The following is a 15,164-nucleotide window of genomic DNA, read 5'->3' on the forward strand; positions in this document are numbered from 1 at the left end:
GATCACACAGAAACAAACGGCTTACCGAGTAAGTTTAGGTTAAGTTAACTGTGACCTACACAACAACGAATGGCTTTTAAATTAGGTTTAGGTTAGGTTAGAACTGTGACCACACACAAAAACAAATAGTTTACAGAGTAGGTTTAGGTTAGGTTAGAACTGCGACCCTACACATCAACGAACGGTCTACACATATAGTAGGTTTCGGTTAGGTTAGAACTGTGACCACACACAAAAACAAACAGTTTACAGAGTAGGTTTAGGTTAGGTTAGAACTGCGACCCTACACAACAACGAATAATTTTTAAAGTAGGTTTAGGTTAGGTTAGAACTGTGACCAAACAAACAGTTAACAAATTGTAAAATTTTAGAAAAAAACATAATTGAAATAATATTATGCGTAATGAACTGTATTTAATGTAAAACAAAATGAAATGAAAAAACACGAAACGAAATACCACGATATAAAGTATACTCGGAATAACTTATCTACGAAACAAAAGTCTACGGTTTGATTTTACTTGTATCGATTGTTCTACGATATGAACTGTCGATGAAATGAAATTATTTGAAACGTTGTCTTTGAAATAATATTCGAACAAATGTCTGTCGGCGATTCAAGGGAAAACCCTGTGCGAGGCTAGCGGTCTCATATGGTACCAGCAATCATTCCAAAAACCGAAGGTCACACATTTTTTTACTCAAATATTGTTACCTTTAGTCAAATAAACCATAGATATATTTAAAGAACTACAAACATTGGATTTAACAAAAACACTCACTCAATGGGGCTAAGTATCTTGATTGTGTACACTTATGAGGACACCGTGAATCAATATACATTTTAAATAAAGAATAACGATTAAATGGCGGTATGGTCTCAGTCGTTGGAGGTATAAATACAGTACCTGTACAAGATAAAATATACTACTGTGTATAATGTATAATACAAACTATGCCAAGCATAACCAAATAAGGATGTAATTCTGAAAATAAGTGATTGAAATAAACAATTTGGTAGTTATGTTGTTTTATTTTATATGTATTCAAGGAGATGAAGAATACAGGTATGCTATGTGCAAATTTCTTTTTGATGATTTTTAATTGCAAGAATCCATTTGACCTCAATGGTCTGGAATCCAATTAAAATCGTAGGCAAGCTCGGGTGCCAAGTAAATGATATTATAAGATTAGGAATAATAGGAATGCATCCTTAAAATTAACGTAACTAAGAAAACACCCTGTAGAATATTCATATGTCTTGAGAGAATCTGTATCTCTCTCAGTTTTTCTCACTCAGAAGGTGGATCTTCAACACGTCTCGGGTAGTCCGGCGGTTCCTCTTTCTGCAGCCAAGATGAAAGCGAAACCTTGTCCTGATTGTTGACATTTAACTGAAAGTTTAAAGAAATTTAGTAGGTAGTAAAATCACGTTTTTAAAACAAAGATGTCAAATCAGGTAAACAGCTGAACATAAAAAAATCTCTTTAATCGAACTGAAAGAGAGAGAGGCTTTATAACAACAAAAATAGGGTGTGAAATTATTGAGGAATTCGATACGACTGGACGATAATTTCAAGAACAGAGGATTGAGGCCCAAATTAATAAGTAGTTATGACTTATGAATGCTAATTGTTACCAGAACTGGTTTCAGATAATACGTATGTTGTCCCATAAACATAGTAAAAAATCTAGGTATTAGGAACCCTTTTACTCAAAAACTGTCCGTAGTTTTGAAGCTGTAGACAGATCCTTAGTCATTAACATATTATCTTCATCAATTTTCACAGCTAGGTAGTACCTATCTAGTACGTATAGAGAACCTATCTCTGCTGACATTAGAATCCCCTTAGTCAAAGTCCAATCCATCAGAAAGGTATTAATTTTATTTATTATTTTAAGCCAAGCTCAGTTTAGTCAAGACTAATTTAAAACTGTAAATTAAACATAAACGCACTGGCTAGCTCAAACTAACGTACAAGGTAAATCAACTGATGATGATGATGATTATTTTATTTTACATTTTGTCAGAGTTTCGTTTCCTTTCAACCCCTTATTTGCCAAGTCTGGCATAGAAACATGAGTAGTTTCATGCGCTCTGCCTACCTCTTTATGGGATACAGGCTGATTGTATGTATATTTGTAAATATTATTTTATATAAACTTTATTGCACAATTCATTAAAAAAGTACAAAATTCGAACTTATTTACTGACAAGTTTTATGTGATAGATCAGTAAAAAACCTGAAGCTGTAAAAACAACCTAACAAAACCATCATATGTGTATCATAACCTAGAGGAACTACACTGTTCAGTTTTATAAATAGTGGCTAAAAATTAGTGGAAATTAATATATGAAATAAAAGTTTATCATAATACAGACTTAGGTATATACCTACGCTTACTTTGTACCTTATGCTCGTTTAGCATGTCGGGTACTGGATATAATGAACTAATAAATATTATGCATTATTTGTATAAAATCCTTTAACTGATGGTATCTGAAATAAAAACTTAGGTACACAGTAAATATAGACTAACTTAAAAATAACCAAATAATCCACCAAAATGAATTCCCACGGGAAGTACGAGTAATTAGTCAACTATGCCTATTACATCAATATTACTCGCTAAATTCTTTGGCCAAGGAATGGACCAAGCCTAGGGTTTCCTAGTACTATCGAAGAGGACCTTCTTTATATATTATCTGAAGTAACTCTCTAACTTCACCATACCAGTCCAGTTTACTACATATTAGTAATGATCAATCCTTCTAAGTAGTACTAGTACCTATCAAATACCAGAAGCGATGTTATGCCTTATCGTATACTCCTTATGCTAAGAAATGATGATGGTTACACGTCGTCCTGTAGAAACAAACCCATTCGTTGTTTGTGAAATTTCTTAAAAATATTTATTAACATGTAAATATTTGTCTCTTAACTATTTAAAAACGCACTATAGAATAAATAGCTTTTTGGTTTTTCACCGAGCAAGTTGCCCAGAGATTCCTTGTACTTACTTACTTACTTTTACAGACATGATTTATGTTTTAGTTATGAAGATGACGGTTAATGCAGTACAAGGATATTTTCCATACCATCTTCGATTCCTATTTCTATATACCTCTATATAGAAAAAAATGGAGTAGGTATATATAATTGGTCGCTTATCTACCTAACAAATAAATAAAAAGTGGTAACGGTTCGGGAATCAGCAGATATCGCATACGTCAGTATACCACAGGTCGATATTCAAGTCTCTACACTTTTTATTGCATTTTTCTAAACACTCTCTCATCCGTCACTATCCGATGACATCACGGCGCTTTTTAGTGGCAAGGACGAACCTGTTTAGTCGGACCTGATTACAGTCTTCTAATCACATGTAAAAGCTACCACATAAGTACCATTCTTTAACACATGAGCTTCTTCTACTCCATGCTTTTAACATTGTGCTTAAAACTATAAACTTAAAACTATACATACATACATACATACAACATACATACAATCACGCCTGTATCCCATGAAGGGGTAGGCAGAGCACATAAAACTACTCAACTCCTCTACTTAAAACTATGTGTATATTAAAAGACGTAGTACCTTGAAGTTTCTGGGCCTTATAGTATTGTTCGAAAATAAATGAATATTCTATTTCGGAACACCTGAACCTTGCAAAAAAATTTACCGGATTATCAAATGAAAGTAAGAAAACTAATTAACGTTTGCCTCCTAGATAGTTATGATTACCAAGACCTGTTCTCTGTCAAAAGAAAAAAGTACCCGTTCTAAATGTCTGCTTGTGTATTCGTGTAGTCCCGGCAGTGCTAAGTTGCCGAGGTACCGAACCCATCCTTTACAGAATGATTTACATTCCTCACTGTTATAAAATTAAAAACGCATCCATTCTACTGTACGTAGAAAGCAAACTGGACTGTACTTAGAATCCGTGAATCCGGACATATTAAACTTGGGTACCCGGACCTTGATAACACGGACCTAGCCACAAATCCGGATTTATATAACACTACATAAAAGCGAGCCAGGCACCTCATACACGAAACGCACATGCGACTGCGATCGATACTGAAGAAATAATAAACTTTAATGTTTAGAGACACATGAAATGATGACGACCGGTCTGGCCTAGCGCGTAGTGACCCTGCTACGCCGCGGTCCCGGGTTCGAATCCCGATAAGGGCATTTATTTGTGTAATGAACACAGATATTTGTTCCTGAGTCATGGATGTTTTCTATGTATATATTTATATAGTTAAGTATATCGTCGTCGCCTAGCACTAATAGTACAAGCTTTGCTTAGTTTGGGGCCAGGTTGATCTGTGTAAGGTATCCCCCAATATTTATTATTTATTTATTTATTTACATACACACAAACGCATAAATGAGCAAATCCCTAACATGAGCTATGTGTCACTGAAGGGCTCCTAATCGGATCATCATCAGCAGTTCTTTCATTAATCTCTTAACACGAGCTATGCGTTTTTGAGGAGTTCCGTTCTGATCATCATCAGTTCCACTTCGTCAAATGTAAGTCCGTGTCCTTATTCATAATCCAAAACATTAGAGAGACTTTGGTGATAATACAAAAGTCACTACAAGTGTGCCGTTCAAATTTGAGAAGTTCCCTTGATCTTTCATGGATTGGTATCCAAAAGAGATCACCAAAACTCCAGCATGATCGAAATCTGACTTGAAACCTCAAAGTGCTTAAAAAACTTAACTCGTTAAATTCGTCGTTGAAGAGTTCCGCTCTGATCATCATAAACTGTTCCACTTCACCATATGTGACTGTTTTGAATGGAAATGCATGATGTTCTAATAAAACACAAAAATCACTATATATTATGCGCCTTTCAGACTTTAGGAGTTTTCTCGATTTCTCCAGAATCCAATTATCAGAACTGGCTTTCAATAATATGTACATACACTAAAAAAAATCGAAACCTGTCTACTTAGTAACAAACATCAAACATTACACGCGAATTGATAAATGATAACCTCCTCGAAATTTGGAAGTTGGTTAAAAACACAAGTTTTTAAAATTGAAAATTAAAACTAGGTACCTTATATTATTTAAATTACCTTTTACAATTTTTTTTATACCACGTCGGCGGCAGGTAAGAGGAAAAGAGGTCACCGGAAACTATGGACACCTGCAACTCAAGGGGTGTCACATGCGCGTTGCCGACCCATTAGAAACTAAGTACACTCCTTTTTTGAAGAATCCATACTGTAGTTCATCGGAAATACCAAAACTATGCTTTATTTCGTGCTACCCTAATAAGGAATTCTGGTAGTGATCGCATACATCGATAAGACCGCCTGTTGCTGCCTTTATTTTCAATGTAATTCTGTTATTAAATTTGTAAACCTGTTATCTTTGTGGGGCAATAAAGAAGATTAACTTATTTACTTACTTAAAAAGTAAAGTAGTGTGTAAGTGCGTTTTCACATTATCCGATCCGATATCGGATGTAGGAAAGATTTCAAAATAAAAAAAATCAAAGATGGTGGCGTAAATATACGGGACATGGGCCATCCCATCGGACCCATGTCCGACATCCGATATCGGAACGGATGATGTGAAAACGCACTAAGAGAAACTATGTAAGAGACATAGAGTCATCGAGTATTTTGCCGAACACGCAGAAAATAGACGGGCCGAACCGCACCAGAAAGGTTCCTTTGGTGCCTATGTTTGGTATGAAACCCTAAAAAAGAGAAAGCCAATTCTTAGGTTTATTTTAAAGTTCTGGATTAAGCTTGAGTTTAGCTATATATAAACAATAATAATAACATTTGTCGGACACTATCCCGGCGAGTCACTCGGGCACATTGCACAGACATGACCTCATAACTAGGATAATTCACCAGCAGTTAGTATTTTCCATACAATCTTGTGGACCGCGAAGTACCGTACTACAAGTAGGTACTTACCTGCGCCAGTTCTCGAAAATGGTCGAGATACTTGGTTGATTCGATGATCATCGTCGTTTCGGCGAACGATCTCATAGGCAAAAGTGAGCGACACTCGCTAGGGGTGAGATGCAGAAGGCGGTACTCCTGTACACGGCGCGTAGGTCGGTCACCTTGGGCCCTGCCTGCCCCGCTGCTGGATGTATTTAAAAAATAACCATGTACCTGGAGTCTGTCTTTTCCCTTTCTTATACCATTGTTTTTGTATCTTTTGTATTTTTAGCATAAGCTACAGAAAATATTTTGACATACCAACGTCAACGAGTTTTAATCACAGACAACCGCAGAACAGAAAGATCACTGCACAGACCATACAGGTTGTTTGATAGCGAAGTACGTACTAAGTAGAAAATATCAAAGAATTATAGCAGAGAACGACATAATTACTTATGTTTTAATAGCCAAGCCGAAACGGCAGATTTAACATTTTAAAATTGTACTGAAACACATCCAACTTATCAGTACGTATAAAACCATGAGTCGTTTATGTAAATGGCCTTGGAGATGATGAAATGAGAAAATGAGCCAAATAAATATCTGTAAGTACTCCTCACACTAATAAATACCCTTGGCGGGATTCGAACAAGGGACATCAGCTTTAGCAGGCCGGCAGGGCCAGTCCAATCCAATATGTACAAGGATTTCACTCCAGAGTTGTGGGTTCAAATCCCGTTGCGTGGCCAACCAACTTAAACATTGTATTTTTTTTATTGCAATATCTATTCTTATTTTTCAATGAATGTATTTTTTTATTTTTGTTTTATTTTATTTCACTTATAATTGTGTAAATTATGTACAACACACAAAACAACATTGTATACATTAGGTTAGGCTCCCTCAGAAAAGGTTTTCTTCTTTTGAAGATGAATTAATATTAATTTCTTTATTTTATAATTTATTTGGTATAATAAGAAAGAAAAAAAAAAAACAAAAAGTAGAAATTTCGAAATAAAATGGAAAAAAATCACCTAGAAGTTAGCATATTTAGCTGATGGCTGGTACCACAGGGCCACGGACACATTATCGTTCCTGTCGAAATTTCATAGCATCTTGTAACTCAAATAGTATAGAGTTTGACGTAGCTTTGGCAATACGCACACATGCGTATATATAATAAATATACAAAATGAACGTAGTTTATGGAAAAGGATCTAACCCACAAACATTGCCAATAGAATTTAAACTTTCTGACAATAACAATAGTCATTCATTTCAATGGCAATTTTATGGAGATAAATCCTTTTCGCTAAACTACGTCCAAATTTTCGTAATTATAAATTGTCAAAAACGCTGCGCGATTTGACATAGGTTTTGCCTCCTCGAGGCCCGCCGGCCGTCTGACATTTTTGACAATAAGGACACATGTATACGATTGACGTATGAAAGAAAGAGAAACGAAACCGCATAAAATGGCCGTTTTCTGTTGAATTCATGATATCGTAAATGATGATAAATCTTTGTATATACGATAATAAAAAATATTTCCTTCTACGAGAGACTAGATAATTTGGAAACCTTCACTTTAAAGTAGGTTAGACTGATTAAAGTTGCATATTTTTTTCACAATGTTAGTTAAACGAAAAATTAAGGCCTTACTTTGGATTAAATTTCTATCGAGAAAATTGTAAGCATTCGTGTTTCGAGCTGTACAAAAATTTCAATCATATAGTCAAGATATATATGTATGGAAGAGAAAGACATGCTGCGCCGACCCCAAGTGACTGGGATAAGGGCAGGAGAATGATGATGAGTCAAGATATACATATCCAAAAATCAGATCTCTAGGTTTCCGGGGCTAAGCACACCAGTGAATCTAAAATCCTAATATTTATCGATGCATGGCCTTAAGGATAAAATAAACATGACAGCATTTCGTCGTGTACTGTCCATAGATTCGACATCAGAAATCCCTCCTTTCTCTAACCAATTCATTATTTTTTCTGTGTTTGCAACCTCAGACATCCCCGCGTTCCGGTGTTCTCTGTCTCGGTGGGAAAAAAACGCTAGAACGCGGCGTTCCGCTTTGACCGCCGCGATCAGACTGCCCGCTGTATGCGTTGTTGCTACAGACTCGGTACATTCTAAAGAACGCAGAACTCTGAACGCGGAACGCAGAACTCCAGAACGCTCTCTGTCTGCGCACGCTCTAAATGAATTTTTAAACTTGTCAAAGACCAGAGACAGTATTAGTAAGGCGTCCGGTGGCTGTATAAATACCTCCTGGTGCAGGTCCTCGGCCAGCCGCTCCATGGAGTCCCCGATCTCGGCGATGCTGGGCTGGTGCGCGGGCTGGCCGTCGGGCGCGCCGCGCTGCGCCGGCACGTCGGCGAGAAGTCGAACAGGTTGTCCAGGTTGACGGAATCCACGCGCCCGCTCGGGTTGGCGAGGCCGCGGAGCTGGTCGGCCATGTTCTCCAGCTCGACTCGCTCCTGGTCCGCTTTCTCTGCCAGGCTGAAACATAATTGGTGATGTTACGAAAAAGATCCGTGTTAAAGATTGCTTGCAAAAATGAATTATTTACCGAATTCTTTGCATATAAATCCAATGAAGGCATAAGCGGAACTACTCTCTAGTTACCATTATGTTCGCCTCCTCCCTCAGTTAACCTGATTCATCTTTCTCTGTGCTGCCACGTTTTCCCCCCGAGAAGTCGCTTATCAAGTGCCGTACCGCGGCTTAGCCAGAAGAACACTGCTTGTTCCTTTCACCAGCAGCACGTATCCCATGTCTACCTTTTACTAAACTGTTCCTCTCTTCCCTCAGTTTGATCTCCTGGTTGGAGCGCAGCGGCGACCTCTCTCGCGAAAGCGCCTCTCAAGTGTCGTTGTAGCATTACCGTAACCCGGCGTAGTCGAAGGAACGCGTCTCGCTCCTTCCAACTGCGCTACGCTGCTTACTCTTTGTCTCTGTCTTATCATTTACTAACCTGTTCCTCTCTTCCCTCAGTTTGATCTCCTGGTTGACTCGCTTCATCTCTCTCAGCGCGGCTGCCACTTCCCTCGCGAAGGCGCCTCTCAAGTGCCTCTGCAGTGTTAAAGTAGCGCGGCGTAGTCGAAGGAAAGCGGCTCGCTCCTTCCAACCGCGCCACGCCGCTTGGAGCACGATCACTGCGTTGCGCCATTGGAGGTATTGGCGACGCTTCACGGAGCCCTTGTACCACTGTGAATTAATGTGTTACGATTAGGTATTTAAACTTCGCCGGAATCAAAGAAAAAAGAATCTGTCCGCTTATAGCGAGGTCACAAACTCATTGGGCAAAAAAACATCCGAAATTTCGCGAGGCAACTAACATAGACATAGACATAGACATAGAATGGCTTTATTTAATATCACAAATTTCACAATGTTACAATGTTAAAATTAAAATAATTAGGTCAAACATGGATATTAAAAAGGGGCGCGACTCAGCATAATGTTGCAGTATTTTTTTACTGCAACGCTGGTTTTCAGTCGGACCCTAAGTACTTCACTAAACCTAAACTAATTAACCTAAACTAGTTTGTGTGTGTGTGTGTGTGTGTGTGTGTGTGTGTGTGTGTGTGTGTGTGTGTGTGTGTGTGTGTGCGTGTGTGTTTGTGTGGGCGCGCGTGTGAACCTATTGCGTATAAAAGCGCTATAATAGGGAACTGTAGTCAAAACAAAATATTTTATACCATGCACAAAATAAAGCATCAGATAATTATAAGAAAAACATGGACAGAAGTTATTTTTAAATCCAATTTCTATTTAATAAGTCACGTAGAAATATATAAAGTAACTGAGTTGACCGTGACGTCACCCAATTCGACATCATACAAACTCCATATTAGCAAGTTGTTCAAATTCGCCTTGACAGTTCTTATAAAGAAGCCGATTTCACTAAGAAGCAAGTAGCCTATATGTGTATACAAGTATACATTATACATATTCAACGTTTATAAACAAAAAGCAACTGTTGTATGCGTACAATATTAATATTAAGACGGCCGGTCTGGCTCAGTCGATAGTGACCCTGCCTGCTAAGCCGCGGTCCTGGGTTCGAATCCCGGTAAGGGCATTTATTTGTGTGATGAGCACAGATATTTGTTCCTGAGTCATGGGTGTTTTCTATGTATGTATGTATTTATCTATGTATGTATTTATCTATTTAAGTATGTATATCGTCGCTTAGCACCCATAGTACAAGCTTTGCTTAGTTTGGGGCTAAGTTGATTTGTGTAAGGTGTCCCCAATATTTATTTATTTATTTTATTTATTTATTTAATTATGCTATATACTTTGGCTGGGCTATTATCAGAGATAGGAAGGTATTACTCTAATGCCAAGAGGTAGGTTAATTTGAATTTGAAAAAGGTGTCTTTTTAGTCTAATTTTAAAAGTATTAAGATGGTTCAAAGTCTGTAATGGAGGAGGAATATTATTCCAGCACTTAGATGCCTGATATTTAAAACTACCTCGAAAAGCGGTCGTGGAGTGATGTGAAGCTGCTAATTTGTTGCTGATTGATCTGAGACCAAAATTTTTTAAAGTGTTTGAGCGCCAAATGAGTTTTTCAAAAAGGTACTCAGGTTTAGAAGACTTTAATACGTTGAACAACAAGGAAGATAGGTGCAGTTCTCGTCTGTATGCCATTTTGAGAATACCTGATGAATTTAAATAAGGGGTGATATGCGCTCGTGGGGGAACTTTAAAACAGTAACGTGCACATGCATTTTGGACTCTTTGTATAATGCGATCTGTTCTTGCTAATAACCGTGGACCATATACTACATCCGCGTAATCAAATCTTGAAAGTATAAGAGTATCACAAAGTTTGATACGAAGATCAACGCTAAGAAAATCACGAATTCTATACAGGACTTTTAGTCTATAAAACGAGTTTCTGGCAATATCTGCTATGTGACTTTCAAAACGAAGAGACTCATCCATTATGAGACCTAAGTTGCGCGATTCAGAGACACGATCTATTTCTTCACCCGAGATAGAGATTATTGGTTTATGGTTATCTATTACTTTAATTTGGTTTTTAGAACCAAACAACATAACTTTGGATTTGCTGGGGTTTAGCACTAAGGAATTAGAAGATGACCAATTTGCTATATTGTTCAGATCTTCATTGATTTTCGCAACTGCTTGAGAAATATTATTTAGATCACACGGGACGTATATTTGTATATCATCAGCATATATGTGGAAGTTACTATGTTTTATTACGTTACAAACATCTGCTGTGTATAAAATGAATAATAGCGGGCCTAGGATCGATCCTTGCGGCACTCCTCTAGATAAAATAGATGGTTTAGACTTCAAAACTGTACCACTACTATCTTGAAGTTTAACAATTTGCATTCGGTCATTAAGGTAACTTGAAAACCATTGAATTGTGTCTGGTTCAAAGCCATAATATTTCATTTTAGATAACAATAACTTTGTATTAATTGCATCAAAGGCACGGGAGAAATCGAGAAGTGACATTATGGTTCCTCTGCCCATATCTTCTGCAGATAATATATTGTCTACTACATCAAGAAGTGCTGTTGCCGTACTACGCGATTTACGAAACCCAGATTGCAAAATAGGGAGGATTTGATGTTTTTCAAGAAAATCGGATAGCTGTGCATATACAAGCCGTTCGATTATTTTAGAGATGCAAGGAAGAATGCTTATAGGTCTGAGATCTTTTAAAGTACTGACGGTACTTTTTTTAGGAAGGGGTGTTACTAACGCTACTCTCCAGGCATCAGGGAAGACTGATGTTATTATGGATTTATTTATTATTGCAGTGATTGTACCCAGTGAATGAGGAAGAGTTAAAAGCAGCATATCTAATGAAATACCGTCATCGCCCAGAGCAGAGGATTTCAGTGATTTAATTGTTTTTAGTACAAAGCTCTCATCTACTGTTTCCAATTTAAAAGAAGAGGTGTGATAGCGATTGGATTCAAAGTAGGTCTGATATGACTGCGAAGCTACAGGGTTACCTGGAATATCGAGAAAATGTGAGTTAATAAGATCTGGGTTTTGTAAATGCAAAGGAATATCGCAGTTTTGAAGTTTTTCAGTTATTTTCACGGTACGTTTCAGATTATTCCATAAAGATCGAGAATTACTAGCATTACGATTTATATGTTGATTGAAATATGCTCGTGTTTCATTAAAAATAGCTTTATTGACGCAGCTTTTTAAATCAGAGTAATATTTTTTATGTTCATTTAGTCCAGATGCTTTAAACCTCTTATGAGCCTGATCTCGCAACCGCATCATTTCCCTAATTGTGTATGTTATCCAGGGATAGCTTTTATCTCTGATAATAATCTGTTTTTGAGGAGCGTGTAAGTCAAATAGTGATATAATCATGCTATTAAAAGAATGTACCATTTCATTTACAGTTGGTAGCGAAGTAATGCAACCCCATGGGAGACGTTCAAGTGTTTGATTAAATATTAGTGAGTCAATATCGTTTAGAGGTCTTAACGTTATTATTTGTGGTATAAGTTTACTTTTCTTAATATTTACTTCACAAGATAAAAATGCGTGGTGACTAAGGGTAGGTATATAATCTACTTGAGTATTTAAAACGGTAATGTTGCTACTAATCAAATCTATCAGTGTACTGCTATGGCTTGTAAAGTGAGTAGGCTCCTAGTGCATAGTGCTAGTATTTAGGTGTTTATTTAATTAACCTTGTATGGATTTTGTGGTCCGAAATAAATGTTTTTTTTTTTTTATATTTACTAGCCCAGACCAGGATAAGTGGCGTACACTAAAAAACTTAAAATTACCACTCACTCTTTGTATCCGTAACGCTGAAGACTGAAGCAAATGTGTCCTTTTGGCTTCCAGCGGTATGTGGACAGAACTTCTCATGAATATTTTCGTGTGACCGATCTGCCAGTCACCTTGAGGCGCGCTCACAACTGACATTATAGTTCTGAAAACAAAATAATATCGATATAATATTTTTATATGACAAAGTGGTAAAATATATCGGTTCTGACGACAGATGGTATGGTTTTAGTACTAGTAATTGAGCCAATCTCAATAGATCTTTATTTTACCCATCCATCTGTTGCGCTCCTCGAGAACTGCCGGTAATCATGCACAAATCTTTTCCGCCGCGTAACTCTATCATTGGTGGCCGATTAGGCGATTACTGAAGTACGCTGGATAAGATTGAAAGAACAGTCCATGTGGGGTATAAAATAGTAAAAATAGTCCGTATAACTGAGCATTAGGGATGCGATCTTATCCCTCCCGACCAACCGTATCCCAAAAGAGCTAATGTGAGTACAATTCGGAATCTCCCGTACGCTCATAAACGCCAACAGCCGAAACAGTATCTGCAGTACTCACTGCACGTCGGACTGGCGGCGCGGATGCGGCAGCAGGCAGCGGTAGCGCGCCTGGAAGGCGGCCGTGGCCAGATGCACCGGGTACCCGTCGCGGCGGATGCGCACGATCTCGTTCATGCCGAGGTAACGCAGTTGTTCCAGCACTAGTTGGTCGTTGTATGTGCCCGCCTCTTTGTTCTCGTTCGGTTTTATGCAACGGACGTACCTAAAACAAGAAATGTATTAGTCCATCACACTCCACAGATCGGGCAGCAGCGACGCGATGGCGGAAACAAAAAGTTGTATGTAAAAAGACAATTTTATAACAATTCTGTTAGACCTAAGAGATACTGAAAGTCGCTGTGAAACAATTTTTTTTGTTTTGCACAAGTAAACCAAGTAAATAAGCTGATATAATCTCTTTATTTTCGAAAAAGACTTACCACACGTCGGTGGCTTGTAACATGTCAACTAGCGACTGCAGTTGTGCTCTGAATGTGTCCACAACAGTCGGCCGACCTTTGGACGTCCCTCGCTGAGTAGTGCCCATTGAGCTTGGACTTGAGAGCGATAGATCCTGTCAAATATGAAACATTATAACAATACAGTATCTTTAAATTCACTCAAAGAGTGACGGATATACATACATTTGATATTGCATGATATTATTCCTAAACGGAGACCTATAATCATTAACTAAATCGTGTGGATGAGTCTCTTGGTCTGATCAGTATGTATCTCGTTTCAGTGTGAGAAGTCGAGAGTAGACCGTATTGCCGAGAAATACGGTACATTGCATATACCGGGTATGTAGTACTAGGACATCGGATCCCAAGAGGTTATGTATATCGTATAATTATCTTCTACTTATTTTACCACGAAGATTATAGTATAGGTATAAAGTTGTAGAACAAACCTGTCCAGGAGGCGCCAGATCCTGGACGTAATCAGCCAATTCCCTGACGAAGGGATTCGCCGATCGGCTCAAGTGGTCTATAAACGCGTCCTGTTGTGTATCTCTGTTCTTATCCACAAAACCTTGCACGCTGTAGCATACCTGCAAATATTTACATACTATTATAGCACGTTTAACTTTCATAACATATTTTAAATATTGAAAAACATGTGTGCACGGAGTGTAACCGCTACGAGCACTCATGTCATGGCCTGACGAAGAATCAACTAATTTGATTCGAGACATGTCGTCAATAGCGATAAAATGAATTACAATTCAATAAGGTCAGAAAAGGTTAAAGAATTAAGTTTTCTAAGGTTTACTCACAGTGCCCGCATAGTGCTGAACGCCAAACTCTTCTTCCCATTTGCGGCGAGAGCCCTTGACGAAGCTTTGATGCTCGCCGAATTCACCCTGAATATTTGTAAGATATGCGCCATCGGAGCCCTGAAATAATTCGTAAAATGTTACAATATTAAAAATCTTATGAATGAATGAAATGATTTATTACGCACAGTGTTAGGTACAGAAAGGTTATTTATGTAATTAAATCTGAATGAAAATTCGTTTCCGAAATCTTAAAAAAACTATTTTTATTACCTATAAATAAAGTTATATAAAATCTTACTTTAGGCATATGACACTGCTCACTTAGCAGTTTGAGCAAACTTCTCGGAGGTTTTTCCAGCAGCTCGAGGCAGGCTGCGTTGTCGGTGAACTGGATCTGGTTGTACACTATGCCTTCTTGGCGATACTGAAACAAACAGATCGAATAAAGCACGTTTTAGTTACATGGTCAGTAGTTTAGGCATGGTGAAGTAGTGTCGGCGAAAAGGCTGTGTCAAAATTTGCACATAAATTGATGTTGCCCTTAGCACATATCAAACTTAAAGATTTTGA

The 15,164-nt window shown here is 37.8% G+C and overlaps 1 protein-coding gene across 1 annotated transcript in view; it reads right to left on the minus strand.

The window, feature by feature from the left end:
- LOC125232873 (myosin-I heavy chain) overlaps window positions 1–15,164 on the minus strand; it is a 130,895-nt gene that overhangs the window by 25,685 nt on the left and 90,046 nt on the right. The window contains 9 exon segments of the mRNA XM_048138688.1: window positions 8,217–8,329; window positions 8,332–8,450; window positions 8,926–9,158; window positions 12,768–12,909; window positions 13,332–13,535; window positions 13,753–13,886; window positions 14,226–14,366; window positions 14,592–14,711; window positions 14,893–15,018. Of these exon segments, the coding sequence (XP_047994645.1) occupies window positions 8,217–8,329; window positions 8,332–8,450; window positions 8,926–9,158; window positions 12,768–12,909; window positions 13,332–13,535; window positions 13,753–13,886; window positions 14,226–14,366; window positions 14,592–14,711; window positions 14,893–15,018 (1,332 nt within the window).

Source organism: Leguminivora glycinivorella, chromosome 13, assembly GCF_023078275.1.
Source record: "Leguminivora glycinivorella isolate SPB_JAAS2020 chromosome 13, LegGlyc_1.1, whole genome shotgun sequence".
In the NCBI taxonomy this organism is placed as follows: domain Eukaryota; kingdom Metazoa; phylum Arthropoda; class Insecta; order Lepidoptera; family Tortricidae; genus Leguminivora; species Leguminivora glycinivorella.